General features: G+C 43.4%; 1 protein-coding gene and 1 pseudogene across 1 annotated transcript in view; both read right to left on the reverse strand.

Moving 5' to 3' along the window:
- Positions 1 to 2,265, reverse strand: LOC135563035 (sickle tail protein-like; annotated as a pseudogene).
- LOC115103062 (sickle tail protein-like) overlaps positions 2,031 to 19,872 on the reverse strand; it is a 53,816-nt gene continuing 35,974 nt past the window's right edge. Inside the window, 15 exon segments of the mRNA XM_029623665.2 lie at positions 2,031 to 2,119; positions 2,276 to 2,413; positions 3,047 to 4,678; positions 5,273 to 5,356; positions 8,290 to 8,409; positions 13,054 to 13,224; positions 13,490 to 13,746; positions 13,952 to 14,243; positions 14,485 to 14,963; positions 14,966 to 15,015; positions 15,107 to 15,254; positions 15,534 to 15,670; positions 17,297 to 17,481; positions 18,285 to 18,454; positions 18,616 to 18,743. Of these exon segments, the coding sequence (XP_029479525.2) occupies positions 2,111 to 2,119; positions 2,276 to 2,413; positions 3,047 to 4,678; positions 5,273 to 5,356; positions 8,290 to 8,409; positions 13,054 to 13,224; positions 13,490 to 13,746; positions 13,952 to 14,243; positions 14,485 to 14,963; positions 14,966 to 15,015; positions 15,107 to 15,254; positions 15,534 to 15,670; positions 17,297 to 17,481; positions 18,285 to 18,454; positions 18,616 to 18,743 (4,000 nt within the window). The 3' untranslated portion in view covers positions 2,031 to 2,110.

Raw genomic sequence — 19,872 nt, forward strand, 5'->3', positions numbered from 1 at the left:
TCACTAACAGAAAGCCCTTTATTCGTTTTTCAACCTCACAAGTATTTCATTCCACAATACATTTTTACAACATGGTTTACAGCTTTACAAAATCAGAGAACACTAAAATAGGAGTTGTGCAAACACAATAGTTCTCTAATATTACAGATAAATATGTCAAATCTCTATAATGTACTTGTATGTAAACTTCTGTCACTAAGTATGAATGTAAACACCAGTTACTGATATGAATATAAGAGTATCACAGTAAGCTATTTGGTTAAAATAAGTAGGTGCCATCCCAAAGGAAAACATTACAACATCCACACAGTGCATGTCTTAGATACATGGTCTGTAAAACCAAATACTTTGGCATTTACCACATCTACTGCCATAAAAGTCCTCTAAACATAATTTTGATTGTACAGTAGCTATCTTGTTAGCTCAAACAATTTGGCAGTGCATAGGAAGCTTAAGAAATCACCAAGTTCCACTCACACTCTACACATCTAAGATTATTGCATAGAAGAGATTCTCTGACAGATGACAAGTGAATGACAGATGCTAGATGAAATATACTATATCTATCCCCAAAATCATTTGATTTCCTTATATAATACATTGTTATTTTAGATCAAATCTGCATATTATCTGTCACTCAAATTCTTATAAAATATACATTATATTCAACACCATCAATTAAACCAAAGATTTCTCACAACAATAAAAATAAAATCCAGATTTCCAGCACCACTAAACTGCATTAGCATTAATTCTAGAATGTTTGCACCTTTTTGTGTTGATCATTTGTAACCTTGTTAATATGGTTATCATCAGTTAATATGGTTATCATCATACAAAAGCCGAGGCAGAAATAAAAAGGTCCTCTTGCTCAAAGTGAGTGTTGAATGAAAACTAGGTCAATGTATTTTCTTTTTCAAACTGTTCATTATCAAAAACGTATGGAAGGGATAGAGAGAAACAAGACTGCCCTGCAATTGTATTATGTTGCCATGAAAACAGCATTTCCCTCCACTGTAATTTATAGATATAAAAATATCATGATATGTCCTTAGATAAAGAAGCTGCTGGTGTTTGTGTGGTTTTGCTGCTGTGTCCACATTGCATCTTGTGACCGGTGAAGCTGGGTATATGTGCAATGTGGTGGATACTCCTTGCACCTTGACTCATGGCAGTCGGGGAGAGGAGGGAGGGGAGGATGAGGTGGAGGACGTGGATGTGGGGGACAAAGAGGATGAGTTGGAAGAGGGGGAGTTGGAAGAGGAAGATGAGCAGTAAGAGAAATGGCTGGGTCGGCCATTTTGGGTTTGAGACGAGAGGGAAAGATTTTGACGTCTGTCATTGAGAGACGGGCTAGGTGGGACGAGACGACTCAGATTAAGAGACGGGATGAAAGACTTGTGTGAGGAGGATGGGAAGGATGAAGGTGATTTAATAGGGTTAGGCACTGAGTTAGGATCTAGGGATGACGTGTTTTTTCCAGAGCTATGACAAAAGGCTGGGATCTTAGAAGCAGGTAAAGCAAGGAAAGAATGGTTACTATCCCCACCTGCTTTCTTAGTACTTCTGATGGCCTGCGAAACAAAGATGGCAGGAGACATGGAATGTCAAGAAAGGCAAAAGAAGTGTTATTATACAAAGATAAATAAACAATGTTACAAAGCAAACAGATGCCACTAAAATACACAAAAAATAGATGATTAATTGAAAATATAAACAACCACAGTAAAACAGATGAAGTCAGGAAATGATCTAAAGGGTTAATGATGCCCACTAATTAACCAATTAAATGCACTTACTCATCAAGCACACGCAATGTTTATGACATAAATATCATGCTACTCAGGGTGAGATGAAGAGGGTTAAAGAATACTTGGATAGCTGACAGAGGGTGAATTTACATGGATCATTTGAGTTGCTTTAGTTTAAGTTTAGAGAATCGCATTTGTTTGCAAAAAATGAAAATGCTTAATTCAAGGAGATCTTCAAAAAGTGAAGTAAATATATCCTTGGCAATCTTCTATCCTTGTCTCCATCTCCAAGGGACTGAAAGTTACATGCTGAGCATGCTCATGGAGCATATAGAGGTGAAGAGGGTACATATGGTAAGTCAAAAGGTCTTGAAGACATAGGAGAACAAGACAGAGAACGCATGGATTCAACAAACATCTCATAATTGTACAGTTTCCAATGCTTTACATGAACACACTTCTCTACATCATGAAAGTGGTTGCTCCAATACTTCCTGACACAGGCCATCTTATAGTAAAACTACCTGTCGAAACTGCTTCTGATTGCCCTGGAGCTTCTGAGCTTTTCCCCCTGGTTTGTCAGCTGACCCGGCTGGTTGCTGCCAGGACTTAGCAGATGCAGAACGTGACATCTGACTTGAAGAAGGAGAGCCACTGGTATTCTGTAAATATTCAAACAGACAAAAAGAAACACAAAAATGATACTGTATTTTAGGGACGAATTGTGAAAACACCTAAGAGCCGAAGCAACAACAAAGAAAAACCTGTATCCAGAAATAAGATTCCATCATGCTTACAGTAGGTTTGTGTTTCCCAAACTGGGGTACAAGCAGGGGTAGCTCTAGGGCATAGCCTGAGACATTATCTGTAATGGTGGATTTTGTGTTCACCTGTATTTTATTTTGTATATGTATGGAGCTGGTGGGTCAATTTATGAGTGCACAACTTTTTTCCAAGTTTGGGAACCACTGACCAACCTGCACCAACTCTGAGAGCAGAGCATGCACAACAGAACCACAAGTACAGTATAAAGCCAGTCATTTTAAAGCCTGTCACTTTGACCCAGACAAAGTTAACTGTTCAAAGTTCACAAAAACACATCAAAGCAATCCAGATCCCAAGGGACAACAATCATGTCAGCTGACACCACAAAGACAGCTTATAAGCAGAGGTAGATCCTAGTTGTATCCCCAACAACACCTGAAAAACATGTTAATCTTTATTGGTTAGAGGTTGGACATCTACCAGGGACCCAGCCACCAGTGCAGTTAGAGGGAAGCAACTTTAAGAGAGACCTGTTTCTTGGAGCTGCTCGTGATGGACGGTCTGGGAAGCTGTGGAAGTTGTGGTTTGGACTTCTTACTCTGAGGATTAAGGGACTTAGAGACCTGAGGAGGGGCAGACCTCTTGGAGGGACTGCCCTCCCTCTCTTGTTTGAGTTTCATAGTGGATGGAGACTCTTCACAGGAGTCTATCTTAAGCGCAGAGGGGCTTATATTATCCACGATGATCTCCCGCTTTATAATGGTCTCATCTAAACTGTTTCTGGACTCGTAGGTGTTCTTACAGATCGCCTCTGTTCTGTGTTTAGAGTTTGACCAGGTGAGAGTGCTTGATGACATTACGTTATTCACAGTGGTGAGGTGACTGGAGTCAGTTTGGGGTTTGCTGCTGTTGATCTCAAACCTCTTGGTCTCCTTCATGTGTCCGTCCTCCCCGTCCTCATAGACCACCACCTGGAGCGTCTTCTTGCCTGTTTTGGTCCCAGTGCGAATCGCTTGGCTGATGGCCGCCAGCTTTTTTGTTGGGAACTTGAATTTGAACTTATTTTTGGACTCTGGTTTGCTGCCATTTGAGGACTCTGTTTTAGACTGTTCTGGCGATGAGCACTCTGATGTACTTGTCTGTTGCGCAACCACAGCAGGAGTATTACTGTGACCGTTTGCAGTGTTTTCTGTCACTGCTGTCTTGTTTGCCTGTTGGAGATCAGTGTTAGGCTTTACCTGAGGTACATTCTTCTCTGCTTCCTCGTTCTCCTCTTCGATGCTCTTCTGGTGCAGCATCACATCCAGCTCCTCCTCACACTCAAAGATGGTGGACATACGCTTGTAGGCCGACCGGATGTCCATGGGCTCGTCGAATATGATGATCACAGGCTTCCTATCGAAGCCACAGTGCTCCTCCTGGCTAACGCTGGTGGTGGTGTCGTTCCCCACCTTGACGGTCTGAACCTCGGACCCGTTGGTCCTACTTACTATCTCCTGGTACTGCCTGGTGGACAGAGCCTGCACTCTGTTGCTGGTAATCATCATGAAGGAGATGTTCTCAGGGGGAGGAGAGCCCTCCTCGTCGGGGAGGTCAGGGCTCAGGCTGCTGCTCTCCTCTACATACCGTGGTGCTCTGCCTCTGGATGACCTAAATACTACCTGCTGGCTCTGGCTGTCATCCAGGTTCACACTCTCTACTGGTGGAGGAGACACTGGACTACCTGAACCCTCCTGAGCTATAATAGTCATAGACTGATTTACTGGTACTGGTGGAGATGATGGTATACTGTTAGCAGGATGAATGCTGAATTCGGTTGGTGCAGGTAAGTCCTTCTTCTCTGCAGGTATTGTAGAACACACAGGTTCAGCCACCTCCTCTTTCTGACTCTCAACAGGATCCTTCAGGTCATTCTCATCTACGAGGCTCGCCTTCTCACTATCTTCTCCAACTGCTATCTTTTGTGTTTCAGGAGGACAATCTTCGCACTCAACCACTAGAGGTGACTCATCTGCTGTTAGTAACTCTAGCTGCTGGGAGTCAAGCATATTTGTGTTTGCCACCTGTGAGGGGGACACTGTTCCCTCTCTCCCTTCCAATTGGTCTGTTCTTCCCGATGGAGGCTTTTCATTGGATATCTGTCCCATAACATAATACATGACCTGGGAAAAAAGGAGGGAAATATCTGTTAACATTAAAAAATATATACAGGTAACTGCCAAAATAAAGGAAACACTGAGTAATTTAGGAATACAACGTATATTGAAAGCAGGTGCTTCCACATAGGTGTGGTTCCTGAGTTAATTAAAGAAATAAAACATCCCATCATGCTTAGGGTCAGTTGACCATTATTTTGGCTACCATGGCTAGAAGAAGAGATCTCAGTGACTTTAAAAGAGGGGTCTCAAAGGAGCATAGAGGGTTTAAAGACATTTTGTGTGTCTCAGTCACCAAATCTCAACCCAATTCAACATTTATGGGAGATGGAGCGGTTCCCGCGGCAATGTTTTCCACAACCACTATAAACAAAACACCAAATGATGGAATTTCTCATGGAAAAATGGTGTCGCATCCCTCCAATATAGTTCCAGACACTTGTATAAACTATGCCAAGGCACATTGAAGCTGTTCTGGCAACTCGTGGTCCCATGCCCTATTAAGACACTTGATGTTGGTGTTTCCTTTATTTTGGCAGTTACCTGTATATACTGTATTCAGACTGAGGAACATGGGTAATATGGGGATGAAAGACTTACCCTGGGACTCTTTGGTACAGTGTCAAATCTGTTTTCATCGGTGTTGAGCACACATTTGTCTTTACCCTGGTTCTCCTGACTCTCCTAGGACAGTTTAGGGGATAACATCATTGCACAAAAGCTCTTTGAATTCAGTTTACACTTTCATTTCAGTGACGAGACCAGCCATGGCAGCAAAGAGAGCATGCGTAGAACACTAAGGGAAATAGAGTCAAGCACAATGTGATACGAATGTGATAAGGGAACAAAATATTAGATGCAGATTCATTCACAAAGCCAGGCAAGAACACTGCACAGTGTGAATGATTAGTCCGTAATCTCAAAGTGGAAGGGAACTGGAAATCAAGAGCAAATATTTTCCAACACCAAGAGACACCATACATCTTTTATATGAGACATCAGTCAATTCTTTGAAAAGCAGTGATAACATTTTCATGAGAAGAAAACATGAGAAACACCAAACCTCCGCCCCCCAGGCCATTCCAGCAGCAATAGCAAAACACAGCACTGAGTGGCAGTCAGACCAGTATTCAGAAGCACATTCAATCACAAGCAAGCTCTAGATCCAAGCTTAGACCAGATTCAGAGGCTGATGAAGCTGAAAGCACAAACAGTCAGGCCCCAGATCAAATTAGTGTTAGAGGCCTAGATAAGCATTGAATTAAAAATCCAACCTTATTTACATAAGTATTCAGACCTTTTGCTTAGACAATCGAAATTGAGCTCTGGTGCATCCCATTTCAATTCAACATCCTTGAGATGTTTCTACAACTTGATTGGAGTCCACCTGTGGTACATTCAATTGATTGGACAATATTTGGAAAGGCACACACCTGTCTACAGTTGACAGTGCATGTCAGAGCAAAAACCAAGCCATGAGGTCGAAGGAATTGTCCGTAGAGCTCTGAGACAGGGTTGTGTCGAGGCACAGATCTGGGGAAGGGTACCAGAACATTTCTGCAGCATTGAAAGTCCCCAATAACCCAGGGGCCTCCATCATTCTTAAATGGAAGAAGTTCGGAACCACCAAGACTCTTCCTAGAGCTGTCCGCCTGGCCAAACTGAGCAATCGGGAGAGAAGAGCCTTGGTCTAGCCTTGGTCTAGGTTAGACTACTGCAATGCTCTACTTTCCGGCTACCTGGATAAAGCACTAAATAAACTTCAGTTAGTGCTAAATACGGCTGCTAGAATCCTGAATAGAACCACTTTTTTGTATCATATTACTCCAGTGCTAGCCTCCCTACACTGGCTTCCTGTTAAGGCAAGGGCTGATTTCAAGGTTTTACTGCTAACCTACAAAGCATTACATGGGCTTGCTCCTACCTATCTATCTGATTTGGTCCTGCCGTACATACCTACACGTACGCTACGGTCACAGGACGCAGGCCTCCTAATTGTCCCTAGAATTTCTAAGCAAACAGCTGGAGGCAGGGCTTTCTCCTATAGAGCTCCATTTTTATGGAATGGTCTGCCTACCCATGTGAGAGACGCAGACTCGGTCTCAACCTTTAAGTCTTCACTGAAGACTCATCTCTTCAGTGGGTCATATGATTGAGTGTAGTCTGGCCCAGGAGTGTGAAGGTGAACGGAAAGGCTCTGGAGCCCTTGCTGTCTCTGCCTGGCCGGTACCCCTCTTTCCACTGGGATTCTCTGCCTCTAACCCTATTACAGGGGCCGAGTCACTGGCTTATTGGTGCTCTTTCATGCCGTCCCTAGGAGGGGTGCGTCACTTGAGTGGGTTGAGTCACTGATGTGATCTTCCTGTCTGGGTTGGCGCCCCCCTTGGGTTGTGCCGTGGCGGAGATCTTTGTGGGCTATACTCGGCCTTGTCCCAGGATGGTAAGTTGGTGGTTGAAGATATCCCTCTAGTGGTGTTGGGGCTGTGCTTTGGCAAAGTGGGTGGGGTTATATCCTTCCTGTTTGTCCCTGTCCAGGGGTATCATCGGATGGGGCCACAGTGTCTCCTGACCCCTCCTGTCTCAGCCTCCAGTATTTATGCTGCAGTAGTTTATGTGTCGGGGGGCTAGAGTCAGTTTGTTATATCTGGAGTACTTCTCCTGTCTTATCCGGTGTCCTGCGTGAATTTAAGTATGCTCTCTAAGTATTCTATCTTTCTCTCTCCCTTTCTTTCTTTCTTTCTTTCTCTCGGAGGACCTGAGCCCTATGACCATGCCTCAGGACTACCTGGCATGATGACTCCTTGCTGTCCTCAGTCCACCTGGCCGTGCTGCTGCTCCAGTTTAAACTGTTCTGCCTGTGATTATTATTATTTGCTGGTAATTTATGAACATTTGAACATCTTGGCCATGTTCTGTTATAATCTCCACCCGGCACAGCCAGAAGAGGACTGGCCAACTCTCATAGCCTGGTTCCTTTCTAGGTTTCTTCCTAGGTTTTGGCCTTTCTTGGGTGTTTTTCCTAGCCACCGTGCTTCTACACCTACATTGCTTGCTGTTTGGGGTTTTAGGCTGGGTTTCTCACAGCACTTTGAGATATCAGCTGATGTACGAAGGGCTATATAAATACATTTGATTTGATTTTGGTCAGGGAGGTGACCAAAAACCCGATGGTCACTCTGATAGAGCTCCAGAATTCTTCTTTGGAGATGGGAGAATCTTCCAGAAGGACAACCATCTCTATATCACTCAACAAATCAGGCCTTTATGGTAGAGTGGCCAGATGGAAGCTACTCCTCAGTACCCAAGAAGACTTGAGGTTGTAATCACTGCCAAAGATGCTTCAACAAAGTACTGAGTAAAGGGTCTGAATACTTATGTAAATGTGATATTTCAGTTTTGCTAAAATAAAAAACACAATGTTTTTGCTTTGTGATTATGGGGAATTGTGTGTAGATTGATGAGGAAAAATAACAATTGACTCAATTTTAGAATAAGGCTGTAGCGTAATCAAGACTTCTGAATACTTTCCGAATGCACTATATAAGCAATGAGTGCAGGCCTCAGGTCAGACCATAGGCACACCACACACAAGGGGTTAGTAATAAGGCATCTGTTACCTTAGGGACTTTGGGTGAAAGGGAGAGCTCTGGTTCTATCTGTCTGACTTGTGATGCAGTGCTTGTGAAGTCTACAACGCACTTTGTGCCTACATCTCTAAGAGTGCACTTCTGAAACACCTGAGGAGGTCAAAGTGCACTGATTAGATCACAGATTCCAGATTGCATGACAAGGGCTCTGTCCAACAAATGCTGAGTTAAATATCACACTATCTGATGTATTTGGCTATTCTTGTTCACACAGACATTCCTCCATTGAACAACAGAAGGTGACATACATGTAAAGTGTTGGTCCCATGTTTCATGAGCTGAAATTAAAGATCCCAGGAATTTTTCATATGCACGAAAAGCTAATTTATCTCAAATGTTGTGCTCAAATTTGTTTACATCCTTGTTAGTGAGCATTTCTCCTTCGCTAAAATAATCCATCCACCTGACAGGTGTGGCATGTCAAGAAGCTGATTAAACAGAATGATCATTACACAAGTGCACCTTGTGCTGAGGACAATAAAAGGCACATTTTAAACGTGTAGTTTTGTCACACAACACAATGCCACAGATGTCTCAAGTCTTGAGGGAGTGTGCATTTGACATGAATTTAGTGTTAATTTATCTACTATAAGCCAGCCTCCAACGTCGTTTTAGAAAATGTGGCTGTACGTCCAACCGGCCTCACAACCGCAGACCACGTGTAACCACGCCAGCCCAGGACTTCCACATCCGGCTTCTACACCTGTGGGATTGTCGCTAACCCAGACAGCTGATGAAACTGTGGGTTTGCACAACCAAAGACTTTCTGCACAAACTGTCAGAAACCGGCTCAGGAAAGCTCATCTGTGTGCTCGTCATCCTCACCAGGGTTTTGACCTCACTGCAGTTTGGCGTCGTAACCAACTTCAGTGGGAAAATGCTCACCTTCGATGGCCATTAGCACGCTGAAGAAGTGTGCTCTTTATGGATGAATTGCAGTTTCAACTGTACCGGGCAGATGGCAGACGTATGGCGTCATGTGGGCGAGCGGTTTGCTGATGTCAACATTGTGAACAGTGTCCCATGGTGGTGTTATGGTATGGGCAGTCATAAGCTACGGACCACGAACACAATTGCATTTTATCGATGGCAAATTGAATGCACAGAGATACTGTGACGAGATCCTGAGGCCCATTGTCGTGCCATCCCGCTGTCATCACCTCATGTTTCAGCATGATAATGCACGGCCCCATGTGGAAAGGATCTGTACACAATTTCTGGAAGCTGAAAATGTCCCAGTTCTTCCATGGCCCCAATACTCACCATTGAGCATGTTTGGGATGTTCTGGATCGACATGTACGACAGCGTGTTCCAGTTCCCACCAATATCCAGCAACTACGCACAGGGATCGAAGAGCAGTGGGACAACATTCCACAGGCCACAATCAACAGCCTGATCAACTTCATGCAAAGGAGATGTGTCGCTCTGCATGAAGTATCTGTGAGCAACAGATACAGATCTGTATTCCCGGTCATGTGAAATCCATAGGTCAGGGCCTAATGAATTTATTTAAATTGACTCAGTACCTTATATGAACTGTAACTGGGGCGGCAGGTAGCCTAGTGGTTAAGAACATTGGGCCAGTAACCGAAAAGTTGCTAGATCGAATTCCTGAACTGACAAAGAAAAAATCTGTCATTCTGCCCCTGAACAAGGCAGTTAACCCACTGTCCCTAGGCCGTCATTGTAAATAAGAATTGGTTATAGACTGGCTTGCCTAGTTAAATAAAGGATAAAGAAATATAGAAGGAAAGATTGCTACATGCAAATTGTTGTATTTCTATTTTTGTTCAGTGTAGTAATGCATGTACACTAGTGTTAATGTTTATGTTAAAAAGGTCCAAAATGGACAAATGCTTTGTACATACACTATATAGACAAAAGTATGTGGACAACACTTCAAATTAGTGGATTGTACGACAGCGTCTGCTATTTCAGCCACACCCATATCTGACAAGTGTATGAAATCCATAGACAAACATTGTCAGTAGAATGACCCGTACTGAAGAGCTCAGTGACTTTCAACATGGAATCGTCATAGGATGCCACCTTTCCAACAAGTCAGTTTGTTAAATTTCTGCCCTGCTAGAGCTGCCCCAGTCAACTGTAAGTACTGTTATTATGAAGTGGGAACATCTAGGAGCATCAATGGCTCAGCCCGAAAAATGGTAGGCCACACAAGCTCACAGAATGGGACCGTGCTGAAATATGTAGTGCATAAAAATTGTATGTCCTCAGTTGCAACACTCACTACAGAGTTCCAAACTACCTCTGGAAGCAACGTCAGCACAATAACTATTTGTCAGGAGGTTCATGAAATGGGTTTCCTTGGCCGGGCAGCCTAAGATCACCATGCGCAATATCAAGTGTCGGCTGGAGTGGTGTAAAGCTCGCCGCCATTGTACTCTGGAGCAGTGGAAATACGTTCTCTGGAGTGATGAATCACGCTTCACCATCTGGCAGTCCAACAGACAAATCTGGGTGTGGCGGATGCCAGGAGAACACTACCCGTCCAAATGCATAGTGCCAACTGTAAAGTTGGGTGGAAGAGGAATAATGGTCTGGGGCTATTTTTCATGGTTCGGGCTAGGCCCCTTAGTTCCAGTGAAGGGAAATCTTAACACTACAGTATACAATAACATTCTAGACGATGCTGTGCTTCCAACTTTTTGGCAACAGTTTGGGGAAGGACCTTTCCTGTTTCAGCATGACAATGCCCCTTTGTTGAGATCGGTGTGGAAGAGCTTGACTAGCTTGCAGAGAGCCCTAACCTTAAGCCCATCGGACACCTTTGGGATGAGTTGGAACGCTGACTGCGAGCCAGGCCTAAATGCCCAACATCAGTGCCCGACCTCCCCAATGCTCTTGTGGCTGAATGGAAGCAAGTCCCCGAATGGAAGCAAGTCCCTGCAGCAATGTTCCAACATCTACTGGAAAGCCTTCCCAGAAGAGTGGAGGCTGTTATAGCAGCAAAGGAGGGACAAACTCCATATTAATGCCCATGGATTTGGAATGAGATATTCGACGAGCAGGTGTCCACATACTCATGGTCATGTAGTGTATTTGTGGTATGTACAGTTGAAGTCGGAAGTTGACATACACTTAGGTTGGAGTCATTAAAACTAGTTTTTCAAACACTCCACACATTTCTTGTTAACAAACTATAGTTTTGGCAAGTCGGTTAGGACATCTACTTTGTGCATGAATGACACAAGTAATTTTTCCAAAAATTGTTTACAGACAGATTATTTCACTTATAACTCACTGTATTACATTTTACATTTAAGTCATTTAGCAGACGCTCTTATCCAGAGCGACTTACAAATTGGTGCATTCACCTTATATCACAATTCCAGTGGGTCAGAGGTTTAATAAACTAAGTTGACTGTGCCTTTAAACAGCTTGGAAAATTCCCAAAAATGATGTCATGGCTTTAGAAGCTTTAGATAGGCTAATTGACATAATTTGAGTCAATTGGAGGTGTACCTGTGGATGTATTTCAAGGCCTACCTTCAAACTCAGTGCCTCTTTGCTTGACATCATGGGAAAATCAAAAGAAATCAGCCAAGACCTCAGAAAAAAATGGTAGACCTCCACAAGACTGGTTCATCCTTGGGAGCAATTTCCAAATGCCTGAATGTACCACGTTCATCTGTACAAACAATAGTACGGAAGTATAAACCACATTGGACCACGCAGCCATCTTACCGCTCAGGAAGAATGTACTTTGGTGCGAAAAGTGCAAATCAATCCCAAAACAACAACAAAGGACCTTGTGAAGATGCTGGAGGAAACAGGTACAAAAGTATCTATATCCATAGTAAAATAAGTCCTATATCGACATAACCTGAAAGGCCGCTCAGCGAGGAAGAAGCCACTGCTCCAAAACTGCCATAAAAAAGCCAGGTTACCGTTTCCAGCTGCACATGGGGACAAAGATTGTACTTTTTGGAGAAATATAATCTGGTCTGATGAAACAAAAATAGAACTGTTTGGCCATAATGACCATCCTTATGTTTGGAGGAAAAAGGGGGAGGCTTGCAAGCCAAAGAACACCATCCCAAACGTGAAGCACGGGGCGGGGGTGGCAGCATCATGTTGTGGGGGTGCTTTGCTGCAGGAGGGAGTGGTGCACTTCACAAAACAGATGGCATCATGAGGCAGGGGAATTATGTGGATGTATTGAAGCAACATCTCAAGACATCAGTCAGGAAGTTAAAGCTTGGTCGCAAATTGCTCTTTCAAATGCACAATGACCCCAAGCATACTTCCAAAGTTGTGGCAAAATGGCTTAAGGACAACAAAGTCAATGTATTGGAGTGGTCATCACAAAGCCCTGACCTCAATCCTATAGACAATTTGTGGGCAGAACTGAAAAAGCGTGTGCGAGCAAGGAGGCCTGCCAACCTGACTCAGTTACATCAGCTCTGTCTGGAGGAATGGGCCAAAATTCACCCAACTTATTATGGGAAGCTTGTGGAAGGCTACCCGAAACGTTTGATCCAAGTTAAACATTTTGAAGGCAATGCTACCAAATACTAATTGAGTGTATATAAACTTCTGACCCACTGAGAATGTGATGAAAGAAATAAAAGCTGAAATAAATAATTATCTCTACTATTATTCCGACATTTCACATTCGTAAAATAAAGTGGTGATCCTAAGACCGGGAATTTTTACTAGGATTAAATGTCAGGAAATGTCACTCTGTATCTGACAGAGTGTTTATTTACCTGTAGTTCCTTCATGAATGTATCCTCCTCCTCATCCTCTTCTTCATCCTCCTCTTCCTCTGGCTCAGCTGAGGCTGTGATAACAGATGTGGTTTGGGGCTTGGGCTTGACCTCTGGGGGCTGTCTGGTGGGTTTGGGACTGGGTTGAAGGAACACCTCCTCTTCATCGTCCTGAAGGGGATAGTAAAACACTGACTTGGAAACTTGAAAACTGTCTTGAATAAATTGACACTCTATCCCCCACTAGGTCATATGTGCATAGTCTGCATACACTACTAAAGATTCCATTTGACTTGCAGTGTTACAAATATTATGTATATGAATGTTGGGTCACATGTTGAATGCTTATTTCTAGACACTGAGGTTATCCTTTTGAAGACAAATGTCTTGGAATACAGCTTGACTAGGGAAACTGCCAAACAAATTAGTCACACACCCGTGTGGTGGCAGCTTCGTTCCTGGTAGTAAAGAGGACTTCTCCAGACCTCCCTGTGGTCAGCCCTGGGCTTGATGGTGAGGTGAAGAACCTCCGTGGTGGGGGCGGTGGAGGGGACTTCCCTGCTTTCTCTGGGCTGTTTCTCATCTCTCTTTCCACACTGGGCCTGCGAGGCTTCTCAACCATAGGCCTGTGTGGTCGCTCAGGGCTGCCCTGAACAGTCATCTCAGAAGCCACATTAGCTGGCTGAGTGGGTTCTTTCAGACGACGACACACAGACACAGACAATGTACTGTACACTGTATAGAATGTACTGTACTTTACAAAACAGAAAATAATATTGATATATCTTCGCATTTAGTCAAGATACTAATCCTAAACTGAACCCAAATAAAACAGAACACATGTCCTTCCATAGTTTCCAACATTTTAATGGATCTATTAACTTCCAAAGTTTCTTACCTGGAAGAGATGCCTCAGTAGGTTCAGGAACATCCATCTCGTCTAGCAGTGGAGTGTTGAGGGGCATCTTTGAGTCTGGGAGGGTCTGGGGGAGAGATGGCTGGTCTGGAGCTAGGTGTGGATTGGGAGACTGAGACTCACTCCTCCCCGTCTCGGACAACTCTAAGTCAGGGATGGCCATCATTAGGCTGGCCTGGGCCTCCTGGAGAATCTGCTCAAACTGACTCCCAGCAGAGGTGGCTGATCTCTGTGGTGGCCTCCCCTCATCCAGGTCCCCCTCTCTCTCTGCAGCCTATATGGTGGGAGAGAGAGGCCCAGACATCTCATACCAATCTGAAATTTGCTGAGATTAATTTCTGAGAGAACTGGCAGAAGCCTATGATTAATCAGTTATACTATGCTCTATGATTATATTACACAGTAAGTAACAGACCACTGTGGTTTATAGACACTCTCCAGTTCAACCTAAGACACCTTGTCTCATTGAAGTCAATTAGATAATTGCTGAAAATATATAACAGACGGATGACTACCTCAATGTCCATGACTTTGTTTTTGATGCTGCCCCTGTTGGTTTGGTTCTCCGCTGAGCCAGGTGGTTGTGTGGTGGTCTCAGTGCTGCTAGCCGTGGGGGCCGGTCCATCTCCGCACCAGGTGATCATTCTCTTCTGCAGGGCTGGGCTGTTCTCCCGACTGCGGGGACTGACCTTGGCCACGGTGGGGGAGTCTCGGCCATGGGTGGGGGTCAGCGGGGGGCTGGGGTGGTGGTGGTGCGGCAGGGCCACTGAGTGCTGACACGGTTGCATATCGACGGGAGAGCTCTTCACACGGTGGATGACGACAGGAGACGTGGGGGCCATGTCTGGCCTGACTGCGGGGTTCTGGCCCTGGAGCTGGGGTAGGGGCGGTCTGACAGAGGACCTGGGCTGGGGATTGGGGGACTCCACGGTGGGGCGATTCCTCAGTGGGGGATCGGACTGGGCAATGGCAGGCTCTACAGCCCCTCTATGAATGCTTTGGCTGCTCCAGGCTCGGGATCGTGAGGATGATTCTCTGTGACACATCTGAAGGGAACGCAACATGACTTTATTCGACTACTCAGATCATCAATCATCCTCTTACATGTTATGGAGGATATACAGGGGCAGCATGTACCTTCTGAGACCGCTGAGAGCTTCTGTCAAGGCTTTGACCCTCTTAAGCATGCTGTCCATCTTGTGAGGCTCCTCCTTCAGAAAGTGCACTGCCTCTACCTCCCCACGCAGAACTGTCTGCATCTTCCCCTGGAGGCTAGGAAACTCACCTGACGAAGGGAGGGAGGGAGGGAGGGAGGGAGGGAGGGAGAGGGGGAGGTAGTTGGGCCATCAATCCAAATGTTGTCACACATTCAAAGAGGCATCAGCTAACCCTTACCTTAAAACATGACATAACTGGCTGTGAATAACTATTGGATTTGATTAATGCTGCTACTGTGGCTGTGGAATAACTCCTGCTATTGGTAACTCTGAATTGCTTGCACAACATCTTCTACCTGTGGTCAGTGATGTGCTAACCTCTAGCTGCAGCCCCAGACAGTGCTCACCTTTAAGCCCAGCCAAGACCTCTCCCACCCTCCTGAGGTTGACAGCTCCCTCCTCCACATCCCTGAGGGTGACTGACAGCTGACCTGGGCAAGAGGACACGTCTCTTCTCAGACAGTCTACGTACTCCTCCAGCTCCCTGAGAGACATAGGTTAGGTTACACATCTGGCCATTACATTACAGTAAAAACAATTGTCATGCTTGGAATGACAAGGAAAGACATCGGAGATTGGCCTGGCCCTATGTTGTGATTGTGTTCACTGCGCAACAAATAAAATGTTCAGTTTTTCACTTCTCATAGCCTCCGTAGTTTTTGCATGGTGATTTCTCCTAATGTAATAACCAGCAATAGACAAGATGGCAGAAAACATTAAGTTCGTGACATGCAATTGATTTCAAACTTTTGCAGTATAATGTTATAGATAAAATCATGTTTAAAAACCTAAGCTTCCCATTACCCTTCGATACAGTTTTAAACTAGCCCTGATGTTATGCCAGGAGGGAAGTTCAAACATAAAGATACAGTGTTGCTGACAGAGTAGAAACCTGTTTGACATGCTCAGTCAGAAGCTGTTTGTTGACAACAGTCTGACAAGCGCAGTCTCTGTGTCAGCTGCTGCAATCAAAATACTCAAAACAGGTGTTTAACAACCAGATGCAGAACAATGACCATGACTAATGTAAACTTATTTTAGTCAATTCAATTCCTGCTGAAATGGTCGAATGTAAAATGACCATAGCGGTTGGATTCTTCTGAAGCAACAATGCTTCATCCAAAGTCACACAGCAAGTACATGCATGTCTGGACCTAAAAGGGACTCACTATCCAAAATAACTATGGTAAGCGTGAGAAAGTATGACAAATAGCTGTTTCCCAATATCTGTTTTCCCATCCAAACAGTGCTCTCAAGATTACATAACAGCTACATACAGTATATGATAACAGTTATTGAACAGGTTTTTTCTAACGCCCCCAGTGAGCCTATCTCCAAGATTAATTTAGTCCAATGAGCTGACATTGACTCCATTATTTATCTCTCCTATCACAGTCTGTAACACAGCCCCCCCAGATCACAAGGGAAACAGCCTCACTTGCATATTTAAACATTGTGCAACATTATTAGAAATTTTGGGCAGAACACCAATGACTCATTCCATAGCTGGGATACTGTATGTACACATTCCGGGTCAGAGGAGGCTGGTGGGAGGAGCTATAGGAGGATGACTCATTTTTGCATAACATTTGTTATATCACTGGAAACCGATTGCATAACCACAGTTTATTTATTAATCCCACTTTAGCTGAAACTAATTGCGTAATTATATTACTTCACATTTCAACATGAGATAACGCAGTTAGTTCACAATGTTAGTTTCAGCAGCTGCAGTTTTGCCACATAAAAAAACTAATATGGCATCTGGAGCGGATTACTATCGTCTGATTACTGTTTATTGTTCCAATTGTGAATGTTGAAAGGCTACCATAGCACATCAAATTAGAATTCTAATCCAATGCCTTAAAATCATAATATGTAAGTATGCAAGGTAGCATTTGGTTGGTCGGTGTATACCATGTGTATCCTGTTCATACGACTAATAACACTTGAAACTCGAACTTGGAAACTAAGATCATATTATTTACTCTTTTTGACTAGCACCAAAGAGTATGCAAAAGTAAGATAGGCAAAATAAAGTCAATGCCCTCATTAAATGTCTATCCTGTCAATCAGTTTGTGGGGCTCTACAATACTTCCAAACCCTTACCTGAGCTGGGCTAGTACTCTCTCCTCCATGGCCAGGTACTTGTATCTCTCCTCATCCACTGTGGTCCTCTGTCTCTGGGCAGGCTCTGTCTCATGCTGCTGTCTCTGTAAGGTCTCAGACATAACCCCAGTCAGCTCCTGCTCCGCTCTCTTCAGCATCACCCTCACACTGTCTTGGTTCTGCATCTGTGGATGGATCATCACACCCACTGGTCTCAGGACTCTCAGTGGTATTACAAACAGTATATCTAATGACTTATATACAGCTATTTGATGGATGAATGTGATGAATGTAATGGCTGAACTTGTTTTTGGAGGACGACATAAAAACCTAATTAAGATGTACTGTATATATGCAGATTTGGATGATCGTGATGTGTGGCTTGAGTACCCAAATCTGTTGATCACATACAAAAATACACCTCGTAAAAATATGCTGTGTACATGTCCAGGTAACTGACAAAATAATGGAAACACTTGAGTAAACAAAGCAGGTTCTTCCAAACAGGTGTGGTTCCTGAGTTAATTAAGCAATTACTATCCCATCGTGCTCAGGGTCATGTATAAAAATGCTGGGCAGGCCATTATTTTGGCTACCATGGCTATACAATGACAAGGACTTCATCCACAGGGCACGAGTGGTCACTGAATGGTTTGATGAACATGAAAAGGATGTTAACCATATTCCATCGCCGTCTCAGTCACCAGATCTCAACCCAATTGAACACTTATAGGAGATTCTGGACTGGCGCCTGAGACAGTGTTTTCAACCACCATCAAAAAAACACCAAATGATGGTGGAATAATGGAGTCACATCCCTCCAATAGAGTTCCAGATACTTGTAGAATCTATGCTAAGGTGCATTGAAGCTGTTCTGTCACTTCATCAAGGCACTTTATTTTGGAGTTCCCTTTATTTTGGCAGAGTTACCTGTACATTGTATCTATGCAGATAACGGATTAATGTAATGTGCAGGTGGCTTGACTACCTGTAGCTGTCTGAGATGGTGCAGCTGCTGTCGCAGATCAGTGACGTTCCTCCTGACAGTGGTCAGTGTGACCTGCAGGGCGGGGTCAGGGGGATGGGCCTGAGAGACTAGAGCACTGGCGGCGTCTGCCAGTAGGGCAGGGCTTCTGGCTGCAGGAACTGGTGACACTCCTACATATCAGATCAGTTAGACACAACTCTATGAGTAACTGTAATGTGGGATTAAAATAGGGAAGATACAAAATAACTTTCATTAACCATGTATGGAACAACAAAAAAACGAATACAACACTGACTTTGTAACACTAATATAGTTGTGTAATAACAGTTACCTGCACTGTTGTTTACATGGAAAGGAGAAGCAGTCCTCCCATTTCTCTCAGCTGGCCCAATAAAAAGTGCATGCTGAACAAGGCCAGCAAGACTGGCGATCTGTTGTTCCATGGCCTTCATTCGCTCACTGCCAAAAAACAATACATGTTTGGCCCAAAACAATACGGTGCTACCTACGTAGTTCACAATACTGTGCTATGTAATTTTTATACATTTTTAAATATTTATTTAACCTTTATTCAACTAGGCAACTACGTAGTTCACAATACTGTGCTATGTAATTATTATACATTTTTAAATATTTATTTAACCTTTATTCAACTAGGCAACTACGTAGTTCACAATACGGTGCTACCTACGTAGTTCACAATACAGTGCTATGTAGTTCATAATACTGTGTTGTGTAGTTAGTTCACAATACAGTGCTATGTAGTTCATAATACTGTGTTGTGTAGTTAGTTCACAATACAGTGCTATGTAGTTCATAATACTGTGTTGTGTAGTTAGTTCACAATACAGTGCTATGTAGTTCATAATACTGTGTTGTGTAGTTAGTTCACAATACAGTGCTATGTAGTTCATAATACTGTGTTGTGTAGTTAGTTCACAATACAGTGCTATGTAGTTCATAATACTGTGTTGTGTAGTTAGTTCACAATACAGTGCTATGTAGTTCATAATACTGTGTTGTGTAGTTAGTTCACAATACAGTGCTATGTAGTTCATAATACTGTGTTGTGTAGTTAGTTCACAATACAGTGCTATGTAGTTCATAATACTGTGTTGTGTAGTTAGTTCACAATACAGTGCTATGTAGTTCATAATACTGTGTTGTGTCATTAGTTCACAATACTGTGCTATGTAGTTCACAATACTGTGCAATGTAGTTCACAATACAGCGCTATGTAGTTCATAATACTGTGCTATGTAGTTCATAATACTGTGCTATGTAGTTCATAATACTGTGCTATGTAGTTCATAATACTGTGCTATGTAGTTCACAATACAGCGCTATGTAGTTCATAATACTGTGCTATGTAGTTCATAATACTGTGCTATGTAGTTCATAATACTGTGCTATGTAGTTCACAATACAGCGCTATGTAGTTTATAATACTGTGCTATGTAGTTCATAATACTGTGCTATGTAGTTCATTACTGTGCTATGTAGTTCATAATACTGTGCTATGTAGTTCATAATACTGTGCTATGTAGTTCACAATACAGTGCTATGTAGTTTCATAATACTGTGCTAT

This window comes from Oncorhynchus nerka, linkage group LG20 (genome assembly GCF_034236695.1).
Source record: "Oncorhynchus nerka isolate Pitt River linkage group LG20, Oner_Uvic_2.0, whole genome shotgun sequence".
Taxonomy (NCBI): domain Eukaryota; kingdom Metazoa; phylum Chordata; class Actinopteri; order Salmoniformes; family Salmonidae; genus Oncorhynchus; species Oncorhynchus nerka.